This window comes from Trypanosoma melophagium (assembly GCF_022059095.1).
Source record: "Trypanosoma melophagium isolate St. Kilda chromosome Unknown ctg25segment0, whole genome shotgun sequence".
Classification (NCBI taxonomy): Eukaryota; Euglenozoa; class Kinetoplastea; order Trypanosomatida; family Trypanosomatidae; genus Trypanosoma; species Trypanosoma melophagium.
In genome coordinates, this window is record NW_027125156.1 from 253,596 (window position 1) to 279,576 (window position 25,981).

At 39.6% G+C, this 25,981-nt stretch overlaps 10 protein-coding genes across 10 annotated transcripts; all 10 read left to right on the forward strand.

The window, feature by feature from the left end:
* Positions 1-1,162: 1,162 nt before the first annotated feature.
* On the forward strand, positions 1,163-2,293 carry LSM04_007542 (zinc finger protein; the record flags this gene model as incomplete). Its single annotated transcript, XM_067336680.1, has 1 exon — positions 1,163-2,293. The coding sequence occupies one exon, from the start codon at positions 1,163-1,165 to the stop codon at positions 2,291-2,293; it is 1,131 nt and encodes a 376-aa protein (XP_067191042.1).
* A 2,260-nt stretch (positions 2,294-4,553) lies between these two features.
* LSM04_004624 (Protein kinase domain) lies at positions 4,554-6,401 on the forward strand (the record flags this gene model as incomplete). The annotated part of the gene is made up of 1 exon (XM_067336681.1): positions 4,554-6,401. One exon carries the CDS (start codon positions 4,554-4,556, stop codon positions 6,399-6,401), a length of 1,848 nt encoding a protein of 615 aa, XP_067190998.1.
* Positions 6,402-7,255: 854 nt separating this feature from the next.
* On the forward strand, positions 7,256-8,626 carry LSM04_009030 (uncharacterized protein; the record flags this gene model as incomplete). Its single annotated transcript, XM_067336682.1, has 1 exon — positions 7,256-8,626. One exon carries the CDS (start codon positions 7,256-7,258, stop codon positions 8,624-8,626), a length of 1,371 nt encoding a protein of 456 aa, XP_067191067.1.
* A 774-nt stretch (positions 8,627-9,400) lies between these two features.
* On the forward strand, positions 9,401-11,629 carry LSM04_003299 (uncharacterized protein; the record flags this gene model as incomplete). The annotated part of the gene is made up of 1 exon (XM_067336683.1): positions 9,401-11,629. The coding sequence occupies one exon, from the start codon at positions 9,401-9,403 to the stop codon at positions 11,627-11,629; it is 2,229 nt and encodes a 742-aa protein (XP_067190978.1).
* An 812-nt stretch (positions 11,630-12,441) lies between these two features.
* LSM04_005398 (Kri1-like) lies at positions 12,442-15,486 on the forward strand (the record flags this gene model as incomplete). Its single annotated transcript, XM_067336684.1, has 1 exon — positions 12,442-15,486. The coding sequence occupies one exon, from the start codon at positions 12,442-12,444 to the stop codon at positions 15,484-15,486; it is 3,045 nt and encodes a 1,014-aa protein (XP_067191011.1).
* A 493-nt stretch (positions 15,487-15,979) lies between these two features.
* LSM04_008340 (uncharacterized protein) lies at positions 15,980-17,209 on the forward strand (the record flags this gene model as incomplete). The annotated part of the gene is made up of 1 exon (XM_067336685.1): positions 15,980-17,209. The coding sequence occupies one exon, from the start codon at positions 15,980-15,982 to the stop codon at positions 17,207-17,209; it is 1,230 nt and encodes a 409-aa protein (XP_067191046.1).
* An 892-nt stretch (positions 17,210-18,101) lies between these two features.
* LSM04_004828 (uncharacterized protein) lies at positions 18,102-18,488 on the forward strand (the record flags this gene model as incomplete). The annotated part of the gene is made up of 1 exon (XM_067336686.1): positions 18,102-18,488. The coding sequence occupies one exon, from the start codon at positions 18,102-18,104 to the stop codon at positions 18,486-18,488; it is 387 nt and encodes a 128-aa protein (XP_067191002.1).
* A 24-nt stretch (positions 18,489-18,512) lies between these two features.
* On the forward strand, positions 18,513-18,974 carry LSM04_003536 (Selenoprotein; the record flags this gene model as incomplete). Its single annotated transcript, XM_067336688.1, has 1 exon — positions 18,513-18,974. One exon carries the CDS (start codon positions 18,513-18,515, stop codon positions 18,972-18,974), a length of 462 nt encoding a protein of 153 aa, XP_067190981.1.
* A 1,361-nt stretch (positions 18,975-20,335) lies between these two features.
* LSM04_002443 (Oligosaccharyl transferase) lies at positions 20,336-22,747 on the forward strand (the record flags this gene model as incomplete). Its single annotated transcript, XM_067336689.1, has 1 exon — positions 20,336-22,747. The coding sequence occupies one exon, from the start codon at positions 20,336-20,338 to the stop codon at positions 22,745-22,747; it is 2,412 nt and encodes an 803-aa protein (XP_067190966.1).
* Positions 22,748-23,314: 567 nt separating this feature from the next.
* On the forward strand, positions 23,315-25,816 carry LSM04_004949 (Oligosaccharyl transferase; the record flags this gene model as incomplete). The annotated part of the gene is made up of 1 exon (XM_067336690.1): positions 23,315-25,816. One exon carries the CDS (start codon positions 23,315-23,317, stop codon positions 25,814-25,816), a length of 2,502 nt encoding a protein of 833 aa, XP_067191004.1.
* Positions 25,817-25,981: the final 165 nt, after the last annotated feature.

Sequence of the window (25,981 nt, forward strand, 5' to 3'; positions counted from 1 at the left end):
AGAAAAAAGAAACAGAGAAGTGGTCAATTAAAAGGAAGAAAATAGAAAAAAAGGGGACGGGAAGGGGAGAAAAAGAAGAAAACATGTCTGAAGAGAAATGAAGAAGAGAAGTGCCCCTTACAAAAAAAGACAAAAAAAATAGAAGAAATAGAAGAAAAAAGAAAAGAAGAAAGAAAAAAAGAAAAAGAAATGATTCCAATGGAATGTGCAACTAAATTGGGGCAAATGAAAACTATATATATATATTATTTATGAAAAGATGATGATGGTTGGTGGTGGAATTCAAATATTGAAATAGTTTTTTTCTTTCTTTTTTTCTTTCTCTTTTTGTTTTCTGCATACGTCTGTGGTGTGAAGAGAGAGAAGAGAGAAGAGGAAAGAATAATAATAACAATAATAACAATAATAATAATAATATTGAGTACGTGATTCAGTGTTTGTGCTCTCTCTCTCTCTCTATTTATTTATTGTTTTTCTATTCTCAGTACTACGTACAAAAACAATAAAATGTGAGAAAGAGAAAAGAAAAGAAGAACATCGACAACAGACCATAAGAAAGTAGTAAAAGAAAAGAAAATTTTCTCGTTAAAAAAAGAAAAAAGAAGAAAAGGGGGAAGTTCGGAACGAAAGATACTGTGTTCAGTTTGTCCATCAGTACAAAAGACCCATTTATTCTGGTTGACGTAACTTTCCAATATTACACTCCTTTTTTTCATACTATTGTTATGATTTATTTTTATTTGTTTTTTTTTCTGCTTTTTTTCTCCTTCATTTTTTTTTTCCCTTAAATCTATCCTTAGAGTCTCTACTGCCGTTTCCCAGTAGCTCTGAATATATATATATATATATATATATATATATATCCTTATACAGTGTGTATGTGTGATGGCTGTACCTATCTATCTATTTCTCTCTCCTTATCTTTCTTTATCTGTTAAATTATCCAATATATATATATATATACCAAGAGGGAATAAACGCTCATATAACCACTATCAAAAAGAAATAAAGAATCCAGTAACAACAACAACCAGTAATTTTAAAAAAAGAAGTAAAATAAATAAATAAATATATATATACTTATATTTATATATTTGACATTTATTATTGTTATTATTATTATTATTATTATTATTATTATTATTATTATTATTATTAATCCATGACTACTATCCCGGCCCAACTCTCCGCCTCCTCCTGCAATTTCGAGGACTACACCTCTATTGGACACCCCGCAGGAAGCAGCAGCAATAGCGGGGAAACCGTCATAAAGCCGATATTGGCAGAACGGTATAAAACAAAACTCTGTCGTAATTACATGGAAACAGGTGTGTGTCCCTATCAATCACGGTGTATGTTCGCCCACGGGGAATATGAATTGCGTACGGCGGAGATGAATGTGTGCGATGGACTTGTAACAGAGGAAGCCATTCGTGCATTTCGACGACAGTGGCGACGAGCCACAGCAACGCCCGCATTTCAGCCGCAGTACAAGAATAATATTATTATTAATAATGATAAGGATAACAATCACATCAATATCAATAATGATTTCCAGGGTGCGTATTTTGATGGGGAGGAGGACTATGGTACACCTATTCCTATTCCCAACGGCGATGGAAGAAGAAATAATAATAATAATAATAATAATATTAATAATGAAAATGCTTATATGTATTATTCATATCCACAGAAGCCCCTACCACACATACCAGCAATGGCAGCCGCAGATAACACTATTTCCCCATATCAATATCAATATCCATGTGAATATGAATATGATTATTATAATGATTATAGTAATTATAATGATTATAATTATTATAATTATTATAGTGATATGTATGTGCCGTATGTGTACACGCACAATCCATACGCCTATAATCTCCTGCCGCCAGAGAGTCGTCTGTACAGTCAATTACCCGCATTATTACCAACTCCGCAAGAAAGAAAAGAAAATGAGAATTATAATCAACAGGAGTTATGTAATGCGGTAAATCATACAGATGTGATGAATGGTGATGCTGTTACTAATACTAATACTACAGTTATTACGACAGAACCGCATTCTGAACAATCTTTACATGTGAAAATAGAAGAAGAAAAGGAAAAGGAAGCAAATAATAATAAAGATAGCGATAATGAAGATGATGATAATGCGGAGTTGTCGACGTGTAGTTGTAGCAGTATTGGCAGTGAATCCGCGGAGATTCAACAGTTATCGCCCGAGACGAAATACCGTACGGGTGAAGATCAGAGTGTGGGTGAAATAGAACAGAAGAATGTGTGTTAGTCGTGTGATTTGTCAGATATATATATATATATATATATATATATATATATATTTATTTATTTATATTTATTTATTGATCTACTTCTTTTTTTTATTGATGTTTGGGTCCTCATTTTTTGTTTTTTGCGCAGATAAAGAAGAAGTGGAAGAAGCAAAGGAAGACAAAGAAGAAGAATGTTGTTGTTTTTTGTTTCTTTTTGGTCAGTTTTACTAATATTATAATTATTATCATCCCCTGCTCTATCTTTTTTTAGTTTTTGTTTTTTCTCCCTTTTCCTTTTTGTTTTTCTTTTATTTAATTTTATTTGAATGTTCTTTGGGATTTTGTTTCTTTTTAATTATTATTATTAAACCACTACTTGATGACTTCAAAGCGACTTCATTGTTGTTGTTGTGGAATTATTCCACCAGCACAAAACAGTGAGGGTGCCGTACACTCCAATGGACTATTTTTCATTCTTTTTTCTTTCTTTCTCTCTTTTCTTCTCTATTGGTTGAGTTTCACTCCTTTTTTCTTTATTTTTGTTTTATTTTCTTCTTTTTATTTATTTCTTATTAAAAGTGCCGATAGAATGCAATATATATATATATATATATAAGTTATTTTTGGTGCTTTTGAATGGGGAATAAATATGTGGATTTTGTTGGATGTGTGTTTTCTTTTATTATTATTATTATTATTATTATTATTATTATTATTATTATTATTATTATTAATTATTATTATTATTATTATTATTATTTTCGGTTGTGGAATGATCCCCATATTACTATTGTTTGCTATTAATATTAATAGCAAACAATAATAATAATAATAATAATAATAATAATAATAATAATAATAATAATAAGAGAAAGAAATGAAATAAAAATAAATAAGAAAAGGGAGTGACCAGAAAGAAGAGAATGATGTACATTTGGAGGTAGTGTGCAAAACAGTCTTTGGGGAGTTCACCGCAATGTGTGTATATGTATAGATATATATATAGGTAAGGTTATATATGTGTGTATATACATATACATAATCCCTTCTCTTTTTTTTTGTTTATGTTTTTTTGTTTTTGTCCTTTTCTTCATGTCTATGTCTATATCTATATCTATCTATATATGTATAGATATAGATATTAATGTGATTGGTAAGTCCTGGTAAGCGAATTTAAATAACAACGTAACAAAGAGAAACAAAAGGTATTATTCTGTCTGGTAGTCAGAGAGGAAGTAAAGCCTCTGTTTGTTTGTTTGTTTAATTATTATTATTTTTATTTTTATTGTGATGTAAATACAATACACAGAAGAGAGAATTGGGAAACGTGTGTAAAGAAAAGTTGGGGGGAAAGGGGGAAAAAGGGAAAAGTAATATATATATATATATATATATATATATAATAAAAGTGCGTATTTGTATTACTTTTTTTTACTAATAATAGACTACAACTACCAGTACTATTATTTAATAGTAGCTTCTGCTAATGTGGAGGAGATGAGGATGAAAGAAAAATAAGCGAGAGAATATGTTCTATTTGACTAATTGTCTATCTATCCGTCTGTGTGTGTTTTCCTCGCATACAATTATTGGGCTTTTTCTCTCTTTTTTTTTCTTTTTTATTTTTCTTTTCTGCCTTTGTTTTTTTTTTTCATTTTATTGCCCCTTCATTTCTTCTTTGATTTGTATTTTCTTGCGGATGGATGGAGTCAATGCTTTCCTTGTTATTTGCAGCTAACTCAACGGTAAACATATATATATTTATATTTATATTTATATTTATATGTTTGTGCTCTGATTAGAGTGGGAGGTGAGTGAAATTAGATGCATCACTCCACACTTCCATTAATAAACAGTGATGTTAATAAAGCTGCTTTTTGTTTCAATTTCGCAGTGTATCCATTCATCCATTTAACTATTTTCTCTCTTTATATCTACATCTATACATATATATATATATATATATATATATGGATAGATAGGTGGATCTTTCTATGTTTAATAGTAAAAGAGACATGTTTTGCTCTCATGTTCTTTTCTCTTCTCTTTGTTTCTTTATATATATATATATATATATATATATTTATTTATTTATTTATTTATTTATTTATTTATTTATTTATTTATTTATTTAAAGAGTCCGTACGTGCATATAAGGAGATACAAATACACACAAATATAGTTATATATGTGTAACTACACACAACTACATATACAATTACTTATATATACACATATATACATATAAATATATAAAATTATCATTACTTGTTGAAAATGTTAGCCCCGCCGCCCGGTTCCCTGCGTGTTCCCGCCACACCCGTTCTGGAATCTGCCGATATTCGCAGTCTCTACGATATTGATAACGCCACACTTCTCGGTAAAGGCGGCTTCTCGCAGGTTGTGGCTGTACGACATAAACCCACAAACACGATGCGAGCGTTAAAAGTCATGCGGCGGGATAAATTACAGGGAAAAGCGGGTGATATGGTTTTACACGAACGGGAGATTCTACGCCGTACATCCCATCCACATATTATTACATTATATGAATCCATTACGACGCCTCATCATGTATACTTTGCGTTGGATTTAATGGGCGGGGATTTGTTTGAGTTTATTGTGCGGAATAAACGTATTCCAGAAGATGTGGCACGTTCCATTATGCATCAACTCTTGTTGGCGATTCACTACTTGCATGAACAGTGTATTGTACACCGGGATATTAAACCAGAGAATATACTCCTCAACATTACTACTACTGATCATACTAATAATAATAATAATAATAATAATAATAATAATAATAATAATAATAATAATAATAATAATAATAATAATAATAATAATAATAATAATAATAATAATAGTAATAATAATAATAATAATAATAATAATAATAATAGTAATAATAACACTACGAATAAGGAATCCACAATGCCGGAAGTACACGTGGAAGTCAAACTCGCCGACTTTGGCCTTGCCAAATTAGTGCAGGACAATAACATCCAATCCACGCCGTGCGGCACTTCTTTCTACATTGCCCCGGAAGTTATTCGCGGCATTGAGGCTCAAGGCGCCAGGCCACTCTGCACCACGCAAGAACGGGTGAAAAGCGTCGATGTTTGGTCGGCGGGTGTTGTGTTGTTTGTGATGTTGGCGGGCCGGCCGCCGTTTCACGGTCAAGTCCAGACAAGTGAAGAGCGGCGGCAGTTACTGCAGTGCATGGGCCACGGGGTGTTATTTACTGCCCGGCATGGTTGGGATCGCATTAGTGGCGAGGCGAAGGATTTGATTTTGCGGATGTTGGAGCAGAATACGTTGATGCGATTAACGGTGTGGCAGGCATTGCAGCATCCATTCTTTACGCAATATGGATTTAAACCGCCCATGATGCCACTAATGCATGGTGTGGGTGTGAAACAACAATCACAATTAACGCCATCGCAACAACAGGAGTCAACGCATGGTTTAATAATAGATGAGAATAATAATAATAGTAATAGTAATAATAATAATAATAATAATGAGGCATCCACAATGATAACGAATCAGGTGGTGGGAAAGAAGCGGAGGACGTTTTGGAAAATTCTTGGTGGAAGACATAACCGACTGAGTGGAAATAATAATAATAATAATAATAATAATAATAATAATAATAATAATAATAAGAGTAAGACGAATAACACTAATAAGGGTAATAATGGTAAGCGTGGGAGTGAGAATAGTGATGCGGAGGATGCCACAGAATCCACAACGAAAAGAAATACAAAAACAAATAGTGCAGAAGCAGAAGAAAATAAGCAGAACCATAATAATAATAATAATAATAATAATAATAATAATAATAATAATAGTAATAGTAATAGTAATATCGAAGACGATGATGAAAATGATTATGAGGATGAAGAAGAAAACGAAAAGAGAGTTGCGGAACAAATGCGAAAGATGCAGGCGGAGATTAATGCCATTCAACAGGACATCATCGCAACAGGCGACAAGGACGGCGATAACACAACATACACGCGGCACAATGTCATTGTGCGAGAGGCGCCAGCAGTTCATCGGCCGGCGGTAATGAACGCAAAGGCGAAGATTGGACCTTCGGCTCTAAGGAAAACGTAAAAGGAAAGGAAAAGGGATAATTGTAGTGGAAGAAATAAATAAAGAAAGAGAGAATATATATATATATATATATATATATATTGATATATGATAATGAAAGAATAGAAAAGAAAACGAATGGGATGTATTTTTACTGGTTTTGTTGCGATGTTCTTTTGGGTACTGTTTTCTCTTTTTGTTTTTGTTTTTTTGCGACTTTTGATTATTATTATTATTATTATTATTATTATTATTAGTATTATTATTATTACTGCTTTTACTCTTGCTATTATCAGTACTGTTGTTTGTATTACTGTTGTTCTCATTGTTATTATTATTTCATGATTCATAGTATTGGATTCTGCTTATCTCTGTATTAATATATATATATATATATATATATATATATATACATTAATTTCTCTTAATATTTTTTATTTTTATTTTCTTATTTAATGTGAATATTTGAACCCTTCTCAATTTAATCTATTGCATGTATGTTTCTATTCTTCATAGTAAAAAAGAAAAAAAAGACCGTCTGAGGTTGTATTTCGTACTATATCGGTGCTGAATGCAGTAAAAATAATAGAAAAAAAAAACGATTACATAGAAATTACGAATACACAAAACAAAAACGACTGACAATAAGCCGTAACAATAACACTAATAGTAGTAGTAGTAGTGGTAGTAGTAATAATAATAGCACTATTAGAACCACTAGATATAGGCTTGCAGGGAGTACAGTATTCCTTCTCTCACTCCTACATATCCATTTAATTTCTATAATACTATTATATATATATATATATATATATATATATATATATATTAGTAATTGTCACTGCCTATATACGTAGTTATTGTGATTGAAACAAATGGGAACACGAAGACGCGGTGGACAACAGTACGTGGAGAACAGACGCAGACGTACACCACTAGACGACAATGAAGATGACCATCACTACACCCATAATGATGAAAGACGTCATCGTAGTTCACATCAATATCATCATAAAGGTCATAGTAGTCGTATTACGAGTACTAGTGGTACGAGTACAGGAAAGTTGTATGATCGCCATAAAAGAAGACACCGTGCGAGAAGCTATAGTTGTAGTGATGTGGAATTAAGTGTTGCGCATTCCTATTCCTCCTCTAATAGTAATAATAATAATAATAATAATAATAATAATAATAATAATAATAATAATAATAATACTAATAGTAATAGTCGTTATCGTCATCGTCATCGTTCGCGGGATCGTCATCATCGACATGTACGTAGACGTCGTGAGGATTCACACCGTAAGAGTCACAATCACCGTCATCGTTCCTCATCCCTCACTCGTAGACAAGAACACGAAAACGAAAAGGACGAAAACGAACGTTATCATCAGCGGCAAACAAATAATAATAATAGTAATAATAATAATAATAATAATAATAATAATAATGTTATTGTGGCCGTAGCGAGAGAGGAAATGGATAATGAAGAGTACAAACAACGGGAGAAAAATAGACGCGATGAGAAAAGTGAAAGTACCACACGATACGCCGCTTCTCTGGCGGCCCAACAGCAACAACAACAACAACAATTTCTTCTTTCGGCGTTAGATAAAGAGTTGGAGGCCCACAGAGGCCGATCTGGACGTTATGAAACGTCTTATAACAATAATAATAATAATAATAATAATAATAATAATAGTAATAATATGGTTAGTGGAGAGAATACAGTACAACGACAGGGCGAAGAAGCAAGGAATAAAACAATAAAACCATCCTCATTATTGATGGGAGTAAATGCCTCAACGCCATCGTGTCGAGTGGTGTTGTATGGTGTGGATTTGAATGTACAGCCGTGTCATTTAAATTCTATTTTGGAACAACTCGTGGGACGACGTCCGTTGAGTGTATTTCGACCAGCCGCCGAGTTATGGCAGTCCCTGCGTGATACCAACCCTACAAACACAGAAGGAGAAGAGTCATCATCATCTAATCATAATAATAATAATAATAATAATAATAATAATAATAACACTATTGATAGTAATAGTGATATTACTAATTATGGGGGAAATCCAACAATGGCTCGTTGTCCACATCTCGGACTTCACGATGTACAGGGGGCGGGCGGTGTGGTAGTGATGGAACTGCCGCAGGAAGGCGGGGTAGTGGCGGCTGCGATAGCGGTGTTAAATGGGGCTTGTGTGAATGGAGGAAGAATAACAGCCATTGTTGCTCCAGGGTAAATAAGAGATATTGGTATTTGGAGTTTCTTGTTCTTCTGCTCTGTTGTTGTTGTTTTATTATTATCTGTTTGTTGATCCCTCTTGGTAGTGTTGTTGTTGTTGACGTCTCATCATTATTATCAGTAGTGATAGGTGGTGGTGGGGAGGAAAATGTACGGTTTACATATCTATACTTACATTATATTATATATACACAGAAAAGTTAAAGTAGGTAAGAAGTGAGAATGGTGTGTACGAAATTATTTATGATGCTGTTAATCATGTAATGATATTCCTTTCTTATTACTCCTTTGTTATGTTAATTTGATTGCTATCCCATCTAATTATTACTTTAATCCTTCTTTTTTTCTTTTTTCTTTTTTCTTTTATTAAAGCGTGTAATAGGACTGTGTTGGGTGGATATCACTCCCCCACTCCTTTGGTGCAGTGTATGCGTATGCGTGTGTGATTGTGATTGATTAATTGATTGATAAATTAATTACTACTTCTATCTTTCTCGATATCACACAAAGAGTAAAAACAAACAGGTATATATATAGATAGATAGATAGATACGAACTCTCTGTGTCCCTCGAACACTCATAGATCATTAGAACTTTAGTGAAAAAAGGGGGCCATTAGTGAGTGCAGAAACAAGGTTCTCACACCTACAAACATACACTCCGCCACGGTTTTAGAAAAAAAAGAGAAGGTGATTCTCCGTAGCTGACCATTATTATTATTATTTATTTATTGATTTATTTATTTATTTATTTATTTGCTGAGGAAGAGCCAATGTTATACAATGATGTTATGCATCCCATTAACATTGCATGGCTGGTGTATGATGTACTCAGTGTCACTATCTCCTCCTTTATCCCAGAAACAATTATCCGTAAACGTGTGAAGAGACCCTCACGCAAAACCAAAAGCGGAGAAGAAGAAGAGGCAAATGAATCGGAACAGGATCAACGCAGTCATCATCATCATCATCGCAGTCAGCATCATCGTAGAAGTGGAAGTAGCAGTCAACCACCTTCTGTCAATACGAGTTTAAATGCATCTGCTTTTGCGAGTGGTGAATTACCCCCACAAGTCCCACACCGCAGTCGCAGTCACAGTGGCGGACACATTCACTCCAGACGTGAAAACTCTTCAACTAATACAAATAATAGACGTTGGAGAGACTGGCGGAGTATCGATCTCACTAAACAGGTACGTCTACTTGCACACATTCTACGGGCTACACCTGTAGCATTATTACACTTTTTGTGTCAATATAAAACAGATGTGGCGACACTTCCACTGCTGCGCTTTCCCGATCTCAACGACAAGGCACGTTCACTATTGTGGTTTAATGAAGATGCCGTGTTTGCGTCTGGAGTTGTGGTTGCTTTCACCATCACACGAGTGTTGTTGTACGCTTTACAACAATATGTGCGGGAACGACTGCTATTTGAGACAAATCTCGTTGTTCGTAGTCTTCGCAGTCGCCGGGCGTGGCGTAACACCTTTGGTTGGGCTCTCACTATCAGTGCACATACGTTAACAGATCCCATTGCTTTTAGTACAGTGGCGTGTATGTTACTTGTGCGTAGAGGAGGTCTGTGGGATTTGCGAGAAGTGAAGTTTACACCGGCGGGAGTACTCGCAGCAGCGGCAGTGGGTTGTGCGGGTGTTTTTGTAGATATTGTCTTTACGCCTGTGGCTGTACAACTCTGTCAGTGTGGTGTAGTGCGTGTATTTGATGCCGCGGAGTATTTACTATTGCGACGCTATGCGACAGAAGCCTTAGAGTATGAAGATGATGACGATGATACTGATGAAGAATATGAAGATGATCATTATCATGCTATTGTAGATAATAAAACTAGTAATAATGATAATAAGAAGAAGAATCATAATAATGGAGATGTGGGTGATGATATCAATGGGAGTAGACATAAGAACAGCCATAATGATGATAAGAAAGAGGAAGGTGATGATCATAATAAGAGTAGGAATAACCACAACAGCAACAATAATAGCAATAACAATAGTGTGATAGAAGAAGAAGAAAAGAGGAAAGAAAGACGAGAACAACGACGACAACAACGAGAACGAGAAAGGGAACACGGTAAAAGTCATAGCCATAACAACAGTCGGGAAGAGATGGGTGGAAGTAATGTGAATAGTGAGGATGAAAATGGAACCACAGAACGTAGTCATCTCTCATATAGACGACATCGTACACCATCGGAGAAACGGGAATCGCACAATACATCCAAATCACATCTACTCACAGATGATAGCGATAATGAACGGGCCACACACAAACTAGGCAAGAAGGGAGGTAATAATAGTAGTATTATCAGTAGTACTGGTCGTCCTCGTGAAAAGAGTAAGGCAGAAAGGAAAAGAGAAAGAGAAGAACGTAATGGAAAAGCCAGAAAAGCAGAGGAGCGAGCTATTTTACGGGCTATTATTTACCGTGTAGTGGCTTCTCTCTTTGCACAGTGTATTGTGCAGCATCCGTTAACAGTACTTTCACACATGTTATACAATCGTGCCGTACTTCACGGTGTGGGACTTCTCACCGCCTATGATGCCGCTCCCAATGAACCACTCACACTTCGTGCCTGGCTGCAGTTTCTCCGGTTTAGTGGGAGAAACAAAAACTACAGCAACAACAACAACAACGCTAGTGGTGAACAGAGTAGTGGAGTGTTAATAGTGGAAGTATTGCGGAGTATAGGGTATTTCATTGGAAATGAAGTGAGTACGGTGGGCGGCACCATTCGCAATTGTTCCCCGCAGGATGCCGCTATTCACGCACTAGTGGAAAAGGCAGAGCAAACTCGCAGGAATGATAATAACAGTACTGGTGCAAATATTGGGAATAGAGCATTAGCGATGGAAAGTGCAGAACTCATGGCACGAAGTATCGCATCGCTTTCACCACTCTTTACGGCGTTCCACTTTACGGCAATTGATAAATTACTTGGATTCTATATGGCTGTGTGGGTGCGATTGAACGATAAATAGAAGATAGGGCCTCAACCTATATGATTATGGTATCATCATAATCATCATCAACAGCAATACCAGCAGTAGTTGTAGTCGAAGTAGTGGTCCCATCTCAATAGAAAAAGAAGAGAGAGCGCGAGAATTATATATATATATATATATATATTCGCTCACACAGTGTTAATATTTTTTTTTTTTGCTGGGAAAGGGGGTTCGTCCCCGCCCAAAGACACATATGCATACATACATAAACTCTCAGAGAATGAAAGAAAAGAAAGAGCGAGATGCATTAGAGAGCAACCCCCACCCCCTATCTTTCTCTTTTTTATCTCTTTATCTCTCTCTACGGCAGCCACAGCATTTCTCGACGATCGTCGATAAAGAAAAAAATGGAACACTCCATGGTACATTGTTTTTTATATAAAGTTTAGTGTTTGTTTGTGTGTACGTAAAGGAGTTCTGTCTCTAGATACGTTGCTGCTTCTTCTGAGTTTTGTTGCGTGAGAATGTTTGGATATTTCTTTTTTTTATTTGTAAGGTTTGTTTCTTGCCCATTCGCTCTTTGATTCTAGTGCTTGTTTCTTAATTGTTTTATTTTTTTCCCCCCTCTTCTTTTTTACTTGTTTAACCCTCTATGTCTACCTGACACACACACATTCAAAGAAGGTATTCTCTGTTGGGCGCAGCAGTTGTTGTTTTTGTTTTTATTTTCCTTTTTAGTCTTTTAGGCCTACTGTAATTAAAACAAAGTAGGGGTGCAAACATATACAGAGTTCCTTTTTAGAAACAAGAAAAAAAAGCGAGAAAGAGATAACGATAAAGAAAGAAGGATGCAAAAGAAGAATCTCTTCGCAGGATCCTCATCCTCATCCTCTTCCTCTGCAAATGACAGTGATGATGATGATGTGTTGGCAGAACAGATGGCTGCCGTTGCTGCGCGGGAACGGCGTCGTGATCCGCACGCCTACACCCCGTTTGATCCCAATAAGAAGAAAAGAGAAATAGCGCCCATTGGTTCTATAAGCAAAGCGAATGATAATGCAGTTAGGAGCAGTGGCAGTGATGATGATAATGATAGTGATGATGATAATGGTGCGGATAAGGCAGTAACAGTATCCATGAAGGGGAAAAAAGATGTGAGGCATGAAAACAAGAAGAAAAACAATAAGAAAGCCAATAGTCGTGGGGATAATAATAATAATAATAATAATAATAATAATAATGAGGAAGAGGAGGAAGATAGTGAAGTTGATGGCATCCGTATCAACAAGGCGTATGCAGCTAAGTATGAGGAGGTAAAGCGAAAGAAGGAACTCCAGCAGCTCACTGTGAAATATGGTAAAAAACTCCGCATTGGTGAAGAAGATGAGGAAGAAGACGAAGAAGATGAAGAGGATGATGGAGCCTTCCTCTTGACAGAAGACAAGGAAATTGCTTTCGCCAAGGCCTTTCTCGCTATACGTCAGGCTGCCGCTAAAGTGAAAAAGCAACAAAAAGAAGGAAAGAAATCCAAGACCAAGTCAGACGATAGGGATGAAAGTGACAGCCATGATAATGCCACCGATACGGATAATACGGAAGACCCACTTAAGGTGCCAACAGCCGTTTTCTTTCCACCACCAGAGGAACAAGTGCGGGAAAATACGAAAGTATTTGAAGAGGCAATAGTTAAAAAACGACAGGAACGAAAGAAATTCACCCTCGCAGATGAATACCGTCGTGGCGTAGTCGCAGAAGCTGCAGTGGAAGATGAAGAAAGGGAGAAGGGGAAACATCACCCGCAGGGTAGTCGACGTATTCAACCGCTATCGGCAAAAGAACGTGAACTTCGTGATTCATTCTTGAAGAATATCGCAGAAAGTACGGAGACGTTTGATGTTCAACCTGTTGTACCTGTTCAATCACGGCAGGAGCAGCAAGAAGCATCAGGCAATAAGGAAAGTGTGGCAAAAAGATTATTAAAAGGTGCCTTTGCTATAAAAGAGGCTGAAGGTAGTTCATCTGCGGAAGAAGATCCGAATGAGGTGTTCTTACGTGACTTTTTTGTAGAAGAGTTGTGGAAACCAGAAAATAACAAGAAAAAAGCACCCAAGAAGCTGGATTCATCAAAGACCAATGATGAGGATAAGGAGGATGAGGATGAGGATGAAGAAAGCAGTGCCAGTGAAGAAATTGGAAATAACTATGCATCACTTGCGCAGTTGGCGCAGGATGAAGAAGATGAACGCTTCTACGCAGATGCTGAGGTCTGGGAACGGGAATACCAACAACGTGCTTATCGACATCAGGAAGAAGCTGCAGAGTATGTCCAGTCTTTCCCGCGTCCTATTGGTGAGCATGCGGCCGGTCTACTACGCAAGAGTGTTATCTCTGCCCGAAAAGGAGCTAGACAACGACGAATGCAGCGAATGGAAGAAATGCGAGAACAGCAAGTGGCGGAGCTGCGGCGACTCAAGACGTTAAAACGGCAAGAAATTGAGGCACAGCGTGCACTTATCGCCTCTGTGGCGGGTATTGTGAAAAATTCTAGTAAGGGTAGTAGCAGTGGTGTTGGGAATGATGATGGGAGGCGCAAGAAGAAGACCGGTCAAAATATGGGTGATGAAAATGATGATGGGGATGAAGATGCCGGGGTAAAGCGTCTAATGGCTCTATGGAGTGAAAAGGATTTGGAGGAAGATTTTGATCCAAAGAAGTTTGATAAGAAAATGGCGAGTATCTTTGACGACGCGTATTATGATGAGGAGAATGTGGATGAAGAAGAGATGGCGTTCTTCGAGGATGAGCAAGATGGTACTGGAGAGGGTGTAAAGTCTGAAAATGAAGATGATGAGGCGGAAAAGGAAAATGATGATGATGAACCGGAGTTGTTTAAGGCTACTTCACTGCAGGAAGCTATGACCATGGCAGTAGCAAAAAGAAAAGAGGATAGCGAAGGCAAAAAGACCCGAAATACACAACAACAACAACAACAACAAGATGCAGGAATAGGTGGGGATATGTTTGGTGATGATCCACTGGCGTTGTTATATCCATCAGCGGCAATGCGGGCGGCGGAGGAAGCTTCCTTTGAGGGACGTCGTACAGAAATTGAGCGGATGATTCAACAACAACAACAACAACAACAACAACATGGGGTTAATAAGGATGGTGATGAGAATGCGGAAGTATTACAGCAGTTAAAGGCGGAACTGCAACAGAAGGAGCAGGAGTATTTACAACTACACCATGAATCCACATTGGATGGTGGGGCACTAAAGGCCCGCTTTAAGTACCGCAGTGTAGATCCAGAAGACTTTACGTTAAGTGTGGAGGAAATCCTCGCCCGCGATGACCGGCAACTGAATATGTTAGTTCCAATGAACTGCTACGCCGCCTACCTCACAGCTGAGGCGAACCGACGTGATCGTATTCGGGCAATGGGACGCCGTGGGTGGAAAAGAGGCGGTAATGGAGAAGGCAATGCTGAAGGAGAACGATTTGGAAATAATAAGAATAGTGGTGGAGTGCGTGTGTTGGATTCGGGGCGTCGTTCACGGCGGTATGGCGATGTGCAGCGAACTGCACTTGTCGATCCGACGATGTCTGAAGAGGCGGGACGCGAGTGGGCGGCAGCCGTGCAGGGTGGACTGCGGAGACTGCGAGCCAAACTTGATGATAATGATATGAATAATAATAATAACAATAATAATAATAATAATAGTAGTGATAAGAAGGAAGTAGTGGGTAAACAGAGACAACATCGTGGAAATGATGGGAATAGACATGATAAGCGTATACATGCGGCGGGTGCTGTGCGGGGTGGGAATATGGCGAAGAAGCCGCGATATGAAGAAGGTCGGAGAGGTGGAGAACGTGGAAGAGGAGGAGGATGAGGATCATTAGTTGGTGGAGAATTCACTCTTTCCATTTGGAGGAAAGAGCGAAAAAGGAAAGGGGAGATATAATTTACACTCTACGTTTAACAAAATATTCTATTATTGATAATTTTTCTGTTTTGTTTTGTTAAAGATAATGAAAAAGAAAGAGGTTTGAGAAAGTGATGGTGGTAGTTGCTATTGCTCTAGCTACGGCAATCAAAATAATAATAATAATAATAATAATAATAATAATAATAATAATAATAATAATAATAATAATAATAATAATAACAATATTAATACTGTTTGTTTTTTGTTCCTTCTATCTTTTTCTACACTCTTAATGACTGTGTTAGTGTACCACTTCGTGGTGTATACCATATACAACCGTGTTATAGAGCAGAGAAAGGTAAAGAAAGAAAGAGAGTTATTCAAAAACACAAAGAATAAAAAAAGAAGAAAAAAATAAAATAAAAAGAAAAAAAAAGAAACCACAATAATATCAAGAATGAGTCAAACTAACCGCCGATCCTCCAGTGGAGAGGACAGTGATGATGCATTAGAGCACTGTGGACTCACTGCCACACGACGTACATGGCCGGCACCAAATCACGAAATAGAAATAAAACGAAATGACAAAATGATGATAATGACAAGTCTCGATAGCAGTAATGAAATGCACACAAGTAGTGCACTCACAGCGACTAATTCAACTAATTCTACAACCCCGCAGCATACTACAGTTACCTGGATCTCACCAATGACTTCCGATAGTCTACACGTACAACTGCAACGACATCAATCATATCAATCGCATCAAGAGGAATCATTTCTGCAAAGAAAAAGACAGAGTAGTGAAATGTCTATCGATCTCGTATGGGGTGAGGAGGGGGAAGAAGAAGGAAGAAACAATACAACGCCATCAAGTGTTCTCACTCGTGCCCCACGTCAAACGGGTTGGAGTGACTCTTCTTCACCCGCAACTGTTCGACGACGTCTTTCATTGCAGGAGGGAAGCCGTAGGAGTGGCACTCTTCCCGCAATCTCCTTAACAACTACATTAACAGCAGCACAACAAGAAGAAGTAACACCCACACCATTACGTCGTATGCCGCATTTATTACAACAGCCACACTTGCAGCCGTTGGAACCGGCAACGGAGTCCCGTGAATTACCGGTGCGGCCGGGGTACACAATACCAAGTCCAGGTACACCATTATGGCCTGCTCTGGAAGAGGAAGAGGATGATGAAGAGGAAGAAGGAGAAAATAATAATAATAATAATAATAATAATATGACGGAGGTGAGAGAACAAAACACGGTGGAAGGTGTACGGGAAGATGTGGATATGGATACGGATGCTATTATGCGTCTGCCATTATCGCGTCGACCATCATCGTTTGCGCATCGTGTGGCACCGTCCTCTGTGTCATCCGTCTCTGTTTCACCGCCGTCTGTTGTGGTGGCGAGCAGTCAAGAAGCACGACGACTATTCACTACCGGTAATAATCTTAATGGTAACAACGGCAATGATTTGGGTAACCTCGCTAATTACCACAAGAGTGGTAGTGAGGATCCTGTTGTGCATGATACCGTGCCGATGAGTCAGAAGAGTCAGAGAAAGGCAGAGGAGGCACTGCGGAAGATTAAGGCAGATGCGTGGGCAGAGGAAATGCGGAGGTTTTTTGAAGTCATTGATCAGCGGCCGTTACTGGCTGTGACAGTGGATGAACCGTAATAATAATATTTGACGTTGGATTGAATTATGGCATCCAGGCATTCGTATATATATAAGTATTCGCTTATTATTAGTAGTTGTAGTTGTCTTCTTTTTTGCAGAATAATTGACAGAGCATAAAAAGCGGATGAGATTCCACGGTGATAATTGATGTTCATGGATATCAATGGTTCAATTACAGGAGTAAAATACAATATGTTTTTTTTTTTTGTTATGTCATTCTTCGATTTGATGTAAGACTGAGTATATAACAACCTTGGGGAAGTTATCAGTCGCAACAGAAGAATACAGATGAAAATAAATAAATGAATAAACGTTTATATATATATATATATATTTATATATATATATATATATATGCACTACTGATTTATTTACATAGATACAGATAGACTGATATAGAGATAAATGCACGATGTTGAGCAAGAGTTACGTGTTTTTTTTTTTTTTCCCCTTACTTACTTATTATCAGTTATGTTTGGAAATTTTATTCCTTTTTCGTACCTATATAGAAGTTATTTGGTCAGCAAAGGAAGCACTGAAAAGAAAAAAACGTGAAAATGATTTCTCTTTACTGCTGCTCTCATTTAATTGCAGCAATATATGATACTTTTTGACTGTTTTTTTTTTTTTTTTCCTTATTCTTATTTTCATTTTTATAGAAAGCGTAGTGGTTATAGGTCTTTCTTCCTTTTAGCCCTCTCTCTCCCCCTCGTCCTCTTCCTCTTCTTCACACATCTGCCCCATCAGCAGAAACGAGAAGAGTGAGAAAGAGGGGGAAAAAAAACAGCAATCTGATTTGTACTTGCTGATACGTAAAACACCTTTCTTCGTTCTGTGTGTATTATATACATATAATAGATATATAATATAGCGTGATAAGCCACTGAGAATGAATCGCATGCTAGTTATCTCTATACTACCACTATCACTATCATTCTCATTTCTCTTGTGTTTGTTGTTAGTGCTCTCCTCCATTCCATCCGCGGTGATGCCTGTCAACGCCGCTGATCCTGGTGCCCATGCACAACAGAAAAAACAACAAAAACAAAAAAATGATGATGTAGATGGAGATCTCGCCTCTCACTATCTTGCGATGCTGACGGTGGAGGATCTTCAACAAATGCTTCACGAGAAACATCAGCCATTTCATCATCTCCGCACCAAACAGGAACTCATACGGGCGTTGGTGAAAATTGAGCAGGAGGAGGAACTCGCACTGAAAGTACAGGCGGGAGCGACTCAGCATGTACTACGGGTGTTGTACTGCTCTGGATGAGGATACCGGCGGCACTACGAGGAGATGGTACATCATCTCAAACGTAGTCTGCCGCCGTCTCTGGTCCAGCAGCAATCACAAAAACGAAAACGAAAACAGGAAGCAACAACAACAACAAAAGAGCAACACCAACAACGACCAATTCTCATATTTGAGGACGCTGTGTATCCCGTAGGACCACTACGTGAATCCCTTGCCTCACTCTGCTCCATTGGCTTTATCATTGCCCTCGCGCTTGGCTTTGCCGCACCGTACTTCAGTGCAGTGCTGCCGCCTATTCTGATACCGTGGGTTATGGAACACCGTGGTATGATTATCGCCGGTGGATTTCTCTTGAATATAATCGGATCAAATCTTCTGCAGTCTGGGGCGTTTGAAGTGTATCTTGATAATACACTGATTTACTCAAAGCTGCAGAGTGGCTCCGTACCACCGGCAGATGCCCTCGCGCGGATTATTCTTGAAAAGATTGCAGCAGAAAGTTAGGTCTGTTGTTTCCATTGAAGAAGGAAAATAAAATAAAAACGCCGTATTAGAAAGAAAAAAAAAGAGATAATCAATAAACATACAAGTCCCTATGAAGCCTCTCCAAACCGAACTCCAGGAGTAGGAATGATGAAAAGTAGGTAAAAACAAAAATAAAATACCAAAGGAGTACAAGGGAGTCTGAGTAATGTGTATGTGTGCATCTGTGTTCTTTGCATTTTCGTTTCTGGGTTCACTCAAATACAATGCTTACTCCTAGTCCTTTCTTCTTCAGCGTCAGCTGTTATCTGTGTATATTTATTAATATTGCAGACTCTGTGAGTCATGCTGTTATGCCCTTTTTTTATGATGAAGTTGAGGATTAAACCCTTTTTGTGGTGCTTCACTTCTGAATATATTTATATTTTAATTTTATATCATCATCATTATAATCACCTGCTGCTGCTGGTAGTGACTATTGGTGGTGATGCATAAGAGTATGGCAGCACAGTGGGAGAAAGCCAGAGAAACAGGACTTCCCCCTTTGGCAGGTTGTGGAAGTATGGGGAATTGTATGTGTTTAGTTCTGAGGAAAAGAAAAAGAGAAAAGAAATATGATGGGCACGTTTGAGCCTCCGTAGGAGGGAGTTTTGGGCGATGCGAAAAGAAGTTATAATGGGGGGAGAGAGAGAGAGAGATGGTAATAAACTAGCGGTAGACAAGTAGTAAAAAAATGCACTGAGACTTTCTTATCTCTCAACAAGAACCTTCAAACTCGGTCACTCAGCAGTATTAAATCTATTCTGAGGAGTGTTCATTCCTTTATTTCTTCTTTTCGTACCGCTATTACTTCAATTTGAGTAATTTCCCTATTTTTTAAGGTACTGGACAGGGTATGTGTTTTCTTCGCCTTTTTTTTCCTCTCTTTTTTGTATTTATTTTAACTTTAACTCTCTGCTTCGCGGTTTCTTCTTCTGGACGTCATTTCTACCTTAAATCATCTTTTTTTTTCTGTCTTTCTCTCTCATCATGCTTTTAATGGGGGAAATGTACCCTTTATACTTTTTGGACAGCTTTTCCTTTTCATAACTGTGGTTCTTCGAAGTGTATCAAGGGTTCATTGATATCTAACAAACCAAAACTTATAATTTACAGAGAGAAATAGAAGGGTAGCAAAAAAAAAGAAAAAAAGAGAAATAGTTAAGCATAGGAGTCAGGCCAAGAACGGCAACTGGTACTCTAAATTACCGCCGTCCCCCTCTGTCTAAAATCAGAGAGAAAAATATAAATAAAAGGACGTGGGATATTATTTTTAAAAGGAAAAGAGAAAAGTATACGGTTGGACTGTGCTGTGCTTTCAAACGGGTTTTCTACTGTAGAAAATGACCTCATCAAAGTTGATCCTTTTCGGTAAATTTAATTTTGAGTATCGCAATGCGGAACGCGTTCTCACTGGGTTGAGTATTCTTTTTCTCCTGTACGCCATCTATCGAGCGTACAGCATCCGACTTTATCCCATTCACATTTATGGCAAAATCATTCATGAATTTGACCCATGGTTTAACTACCGCGCCACAGAGTACCTCAGTGAACATGGATGGCGGGCCTTCTTTGAGTGGTATGATTATATGAGTTGGTACCCACTCGGACGCCCTGTCGGGACCACTATCTATCCTGGTTTGCAGATCACTAGTGTGGTCATCCAAAGAGTATTGGCCATATTGGGAGTAAACATGTCGATAAATGATACTTGCGTCTATGTGCCGGCGTGGTTCGGCTCTCTGTCGACAATGCTTGTCGCACTTCTGTCGTACGAAACCTCGGGATCACTGGCGACATGTGCTCTAGCAGCCGCTCTCTTTGCAATTTCCCCTGCCCATCTGATGCGCTCTATGGCTGGTGAATACGATAATGAGTGTATCGCACTGGCAGCCATGCTCTTGACGTTTTACATGTGGGTGCGTTCACTGCGTACTGAGAAATCATGGCCCATTGGAGTCCTCACAGGACTCGCATATGGTTATATGGTTTCAACCTGGGGCGGTTACATCTTCGTGTTAAACATGGTGGCGCTTCATGCTGCAGTGTGCGTACTGGTGGATTGGATACGTGGTGTGTATAACACCAGCTTACTCAAGGCGTACTCTCTCTTCTTCGTTGTTGGAACTGCAATCGCAACGCGTGTTCCACCGGTGGGATCAACGCCATTCCGGTCCCTAGAGCAGCTGATGGCACTACTGGTGTTTATCTTTATGTGGGCACTGCACTTCTCTGAGATTGTGAGGCGCCGTGCTGGTGTTTCCATCCGCTCTGTTAAATCGTTGCAGATTCGTGCGCGGGTATTTATGCTAACACTTGCTGCACTCGTACTCATCGCTTTATTATTGGCACCACAGGGATATTTTGTTCCTCTCTCCTTACGTGTGCGTGCACTCTTTGTAGCGCACACACGTACAGGTAATCCTCTGGTTGATTCTGTTGCAGAGCATCGACCGGCGAGTGCAGACTCGTACTGGAGCTTTTTTCATATTTGTTATCCACTATGGTTTGTTGGTGTCGTTATTGTGCTTATATACCCAGAGAACCCAATGCGACGTGCCTCTTCGTTCTTTGTCTGCTATTCTTTTACTGCGTTGTACTTCAGCGGCAGAATGTCGCGTCTACTGCTTTTAGCAGGACCTGTGGCAACGGCGTGTGCTGCTGTACCTATTGGCTTCGCGGTGACATTTGCATTGCAACAGCTGTTCTGGAAAGGGGGAGAATCAACGTCAACAACAACAACAACGGACTCTGCCCGCAGAAGAGGTTTAAAGGCATCCAAAAAAGCTAAGAAGGGACAGAATGATGGAGAGACAGAGTTATTTCTGCATATGGAAATCCAACGTTGTCTCGAATCCTTGCCTCGTACCATCCGTGTGAGTCTCGCCGTACTGGTTTTTGCCACACTCTTGTTTAATCCAGCAATCGATTCCTATGTGAATGTCGCCGAACGCATGGCCTACGGAATGTCAAACCCACGAATTATGTTTTATGTAAAGAACTCATATGGTGAATCGGTTTTGATAGATGATTATTATGTTTCCTACATGTGGCTGCGAAATCACACACCAGCGGATGCCCGCGTACTTGCTTGGTGGGACTATGGCTATCAGATCACAGGGATCGGTAACCGTACCAGTCTCGCCGATGGCAACACATGGAACCATGAACATATTGCCACAATTGGAAAATTGCTCACCTCTCCAGTGAAGGAAGCACACTCTCTCATCCGACACCTTGCTGACTATGTTCTTATCTGGAGTGGGCATCAGGCAGATGATCTCATGAAATCCCCACACATGGCACGCATTGGCAACAGTGTGTATCGTGATATCTGTCCTATAGACGACCCGTTGTGTTCTAATTTCGGTTTCTATGACAAAGAATTTTCGCAGCCAACACCAATGATGCGAAAATCACTGCTCTACAATCTGCATGCCTCTGGGAGTGTGCCTGGTGTGTCGGTTGACGGTCGGCTATTCCAACTTGCTTATGTTTCACGCTACGGCCTTGTGAAGATCTATAAAGTAATGAACGTGAGCAAGGAGAGTAAGGAGTGGGTGGCGAATCCGAAGAACCGCAAGTGCAATCCACCGGGGTCGTGGCTTTGTGCTGGGCAGTACCCTCCTGCAAAGGAAATCCAGCAACTTCTGGCAAAACGAATTGATTACTCACAACTGGAGGACTTCAACCGCGGTAAGAGAGACGATGAATACTACCGTGCCTATATGCGGCGTACACGGCATGAGAGGTAAGGCTATTTTTTTTTCTGTTTTATTTTCATGCGCGTCTGAGTAGGACGAGCAAAGGGATTCTCAAGAAGAAAGGAAAGCTTGTTCAAGATAATGCACTCTGCAATGAGAATGATTTTTACCAATATGCTAGAACTTTTCTTGTGAAGGAAACACTGTACTCGGTATGTAAAATGTTTCTTTTTTATTTCATTTTTTTTTTTTGGCATTGCGGGAAATTGTGTACTCTTGTACCTTGCTTGTTTTAGATACAGCAGGGTTTTCTTCTACCCTCCTTTGCTTGTTGCTGCTTTTTTCTGTTTCGTCTTGTTGTTTTCATATTTTCAAGCTCTCTAAACCTCTCTATGCACTGTTTTCTGGGATGAATGTCTCTGTGTTTGTCTATGTGGTACCTTTTTGTTTTTGTGGGGTTCTTTTTTTTATTATTTATGTGTGATAAATGGGGATTACACAACGGTTAGTAGCGAAAAAAAAAAGGAATTGATAGCACCGTTCGCGGCACCTGTGGACTTGGAAGATCACTCGTACAACCATTATCCGTTCTTCTTTCTCTACCGCTATTTGCGTTAAATGGGTAAATCAAGCGTGGATGACACGGAAAGTGGCGAGAAGCCCCGGCCTTCAACAGACAATAACACCAGCAAATTGCCAAAGACAGAGAAGGCAGAGACGTCGTCAACCACACCCGTAGCCACTTCGAGTGAAACGGTATACTTTTGGGGATTATTTCCATTATCCACAAAGGTATTGAAGTATGCTTACCTCTGCATTTTTACGGCTATTCTTTTAATTGGCATATGGGAGGCGTACAGCATCCGACTTTATCCCATTCACATTTATGGCAAAATCATTCATGAATTTGACCCATGGTTTAACTACCGCGCCACAGAGTACCTCAGTGAACATGGATGGCGGGCCTTCTTTGAGTGGTATGATTATATGAGTTGGTACCCACTCGGACGCCCTGTCGGGACCACTATCTATCCTGGTTTGCAGATCACTAGTGTGGTCATCCAAAGAGTATTGGCCATATTGGGAGTAAACATGTCGATAAATGATACTTGCGTCTATGTGCCGGCGTGGTTCGGCTCTCTGTCGACAATGCTTGTCGCACTTCTGTCGTACGAAACCTCGGGATCACTGGCGACATGTGCTCTAGCAGCCGCTCTCTTTGCAATTTCCCCTGCCCATCTGATGCGCTCTATGGCTGGTGAATACGATAATGAGTGTATCGCACTGGCAGCCATGCTCTTGACGTTTTACATGTGGGTGCGTTCACTGCGTACTGAGAAATCATGGCCCATTGGAGTCCTCACAGGACTCGCATATGGTTATATGGTTTCAACCTGGGGCGGTTACATCTTCGTGTTAAACATGGTGGCGCTTCATGCTGCAGTGTGCGTACTGGTGGATTGGATACGTGGTGTGTATAACACCAGCTTACTCAAGGCGTACTCTCTCTTCTTCGTTGTTGGAACTGCAATCGCAACGCGTGTTCCACCGGTGGGATCAACGCCATTCCGGTCCCTAGAGCAGCTGATGGCACTACTGGTGTTTATCTTTATGTGGGCACTGCACTTCTCTGAGATTGTGAGGCGCCGTGCTGGTGTTTCCATCCGCTCTGTTAAATCGTTGCAGATTCGTGCGCGGGTATTTATGCTAACACTTGCTGCACTCGTACTCATCGCTTTATTATTGGCACCACAGGGATATTTTGGTCCTCTCTCCTCACGTGTGCGTGCACTCTTTGTAGCGCACACACGTACAGGTAATCCTCTGGTTGATTCTGTTGCAGAGCATCAGCCAGCATCAAGTGCTTCACTCTGGACCTATCTGCACATCTGTTATTTCGGTTGGTTTGTCGGTTTTATCGTCACCTCCATCTCTTCTTGTATGCGGTGCACTCATGGGAAAACCTTCCTTCTCCTTTACTCGCTGGTTGCGTACTACTTTTCAATAAGAATGATCCGTCTGATATTGCTCACGGGGCCAGTTGCGACGGTGCTAACAGGTAATGTGTTAGGCGGATTGATAGACATTGCATTGGACTCATGGTTTCTGTCACGGGATGATGCTGAGAGTAACAATAAGCCACAGACGAAATCCCGACAGAAACACTCAGAGCGAAATATGGAAAGCGGACTTTATCTAAAGTGGAAAAGATTGTGTCGTCGACAACCATTCTTATCTGGTGGGATTATTGCACTTCTTCTTGCCCTGGTCGCACAACAACTATTCTACTCTGGTTACTATGAGCATTGCCAAGATTTGGCTGAAAGCCTTTCAAGTCCACAACTCGTTCTTCAGGCAAAACTAAGAACAGGACAAACTCTTTTGATAGATGATTATTATGTTTCCTACATGTGGCTGCGAAATCACACACCAGCGGATGCCCGCGTACTTGCTTGGTGGGACTATGGCTATCAGATCACAGGGATCGGTAACCGTACCAGTCTCGCCGATGGCAACACATGGAACCATGAACATATTGCCACAATTGGAAAATTGCTCACCTCTCCAGTGAAGGAAGCACACTCTCTCATCCGACACCTTGCTGACTATGTTCTTATCTGGAGTGGGCATCAGGCAGATGATCTCATGAAATCCCCACACATGGCACGCATTGGCAACAGTGTGTATCGTGATATCTGTCCTATAGACGACCCGTTGTGTTCTAATTTCGGTTTCTATGACAAAGAATTTTCGCAGCCAACACCAATGATGCGAAAATCACTGCTCTACAATCTGCATGCCTCTGGGAGTGTGCCTGGTGTGTCGGTTGACGGTCGGCTATTCCAACTTGCTTATGTTTCACGCTACGGCCTTGTGAAGATCTATAAAGTAATGAACGTGAGCAAGGAGAGTAAGGAGTGGGTGGCGAATCCGAAGAACCGCAAGTGCAATCCACCGGGGTCGTGGCTTTGTGCTGGGCAGTACCCTCCTGCAAAGGAAATCCAGCAACTTCTGGCAAAACGAATTGATTACTCACAACTGGAGGACTTCAACCGCGGTAAGAGAGACGATGAATACTACCGTGCCTATATGCGGCGTATACGTGAAGAAGCGGATTAGACGGACTTTCTTCGTTTTTGACTGATCTGGAGTGAGGGAAATACCGGCAAATTATGTCTTTTATGCGTGTTCGTAATGTTCCTCGGTAAGAATAGGTGTGAGTGTTCTGTGAGACTTGTAAGCAGTATTATACGGAAGGTTACTAAGAAAGAACAGTCTGTGCCA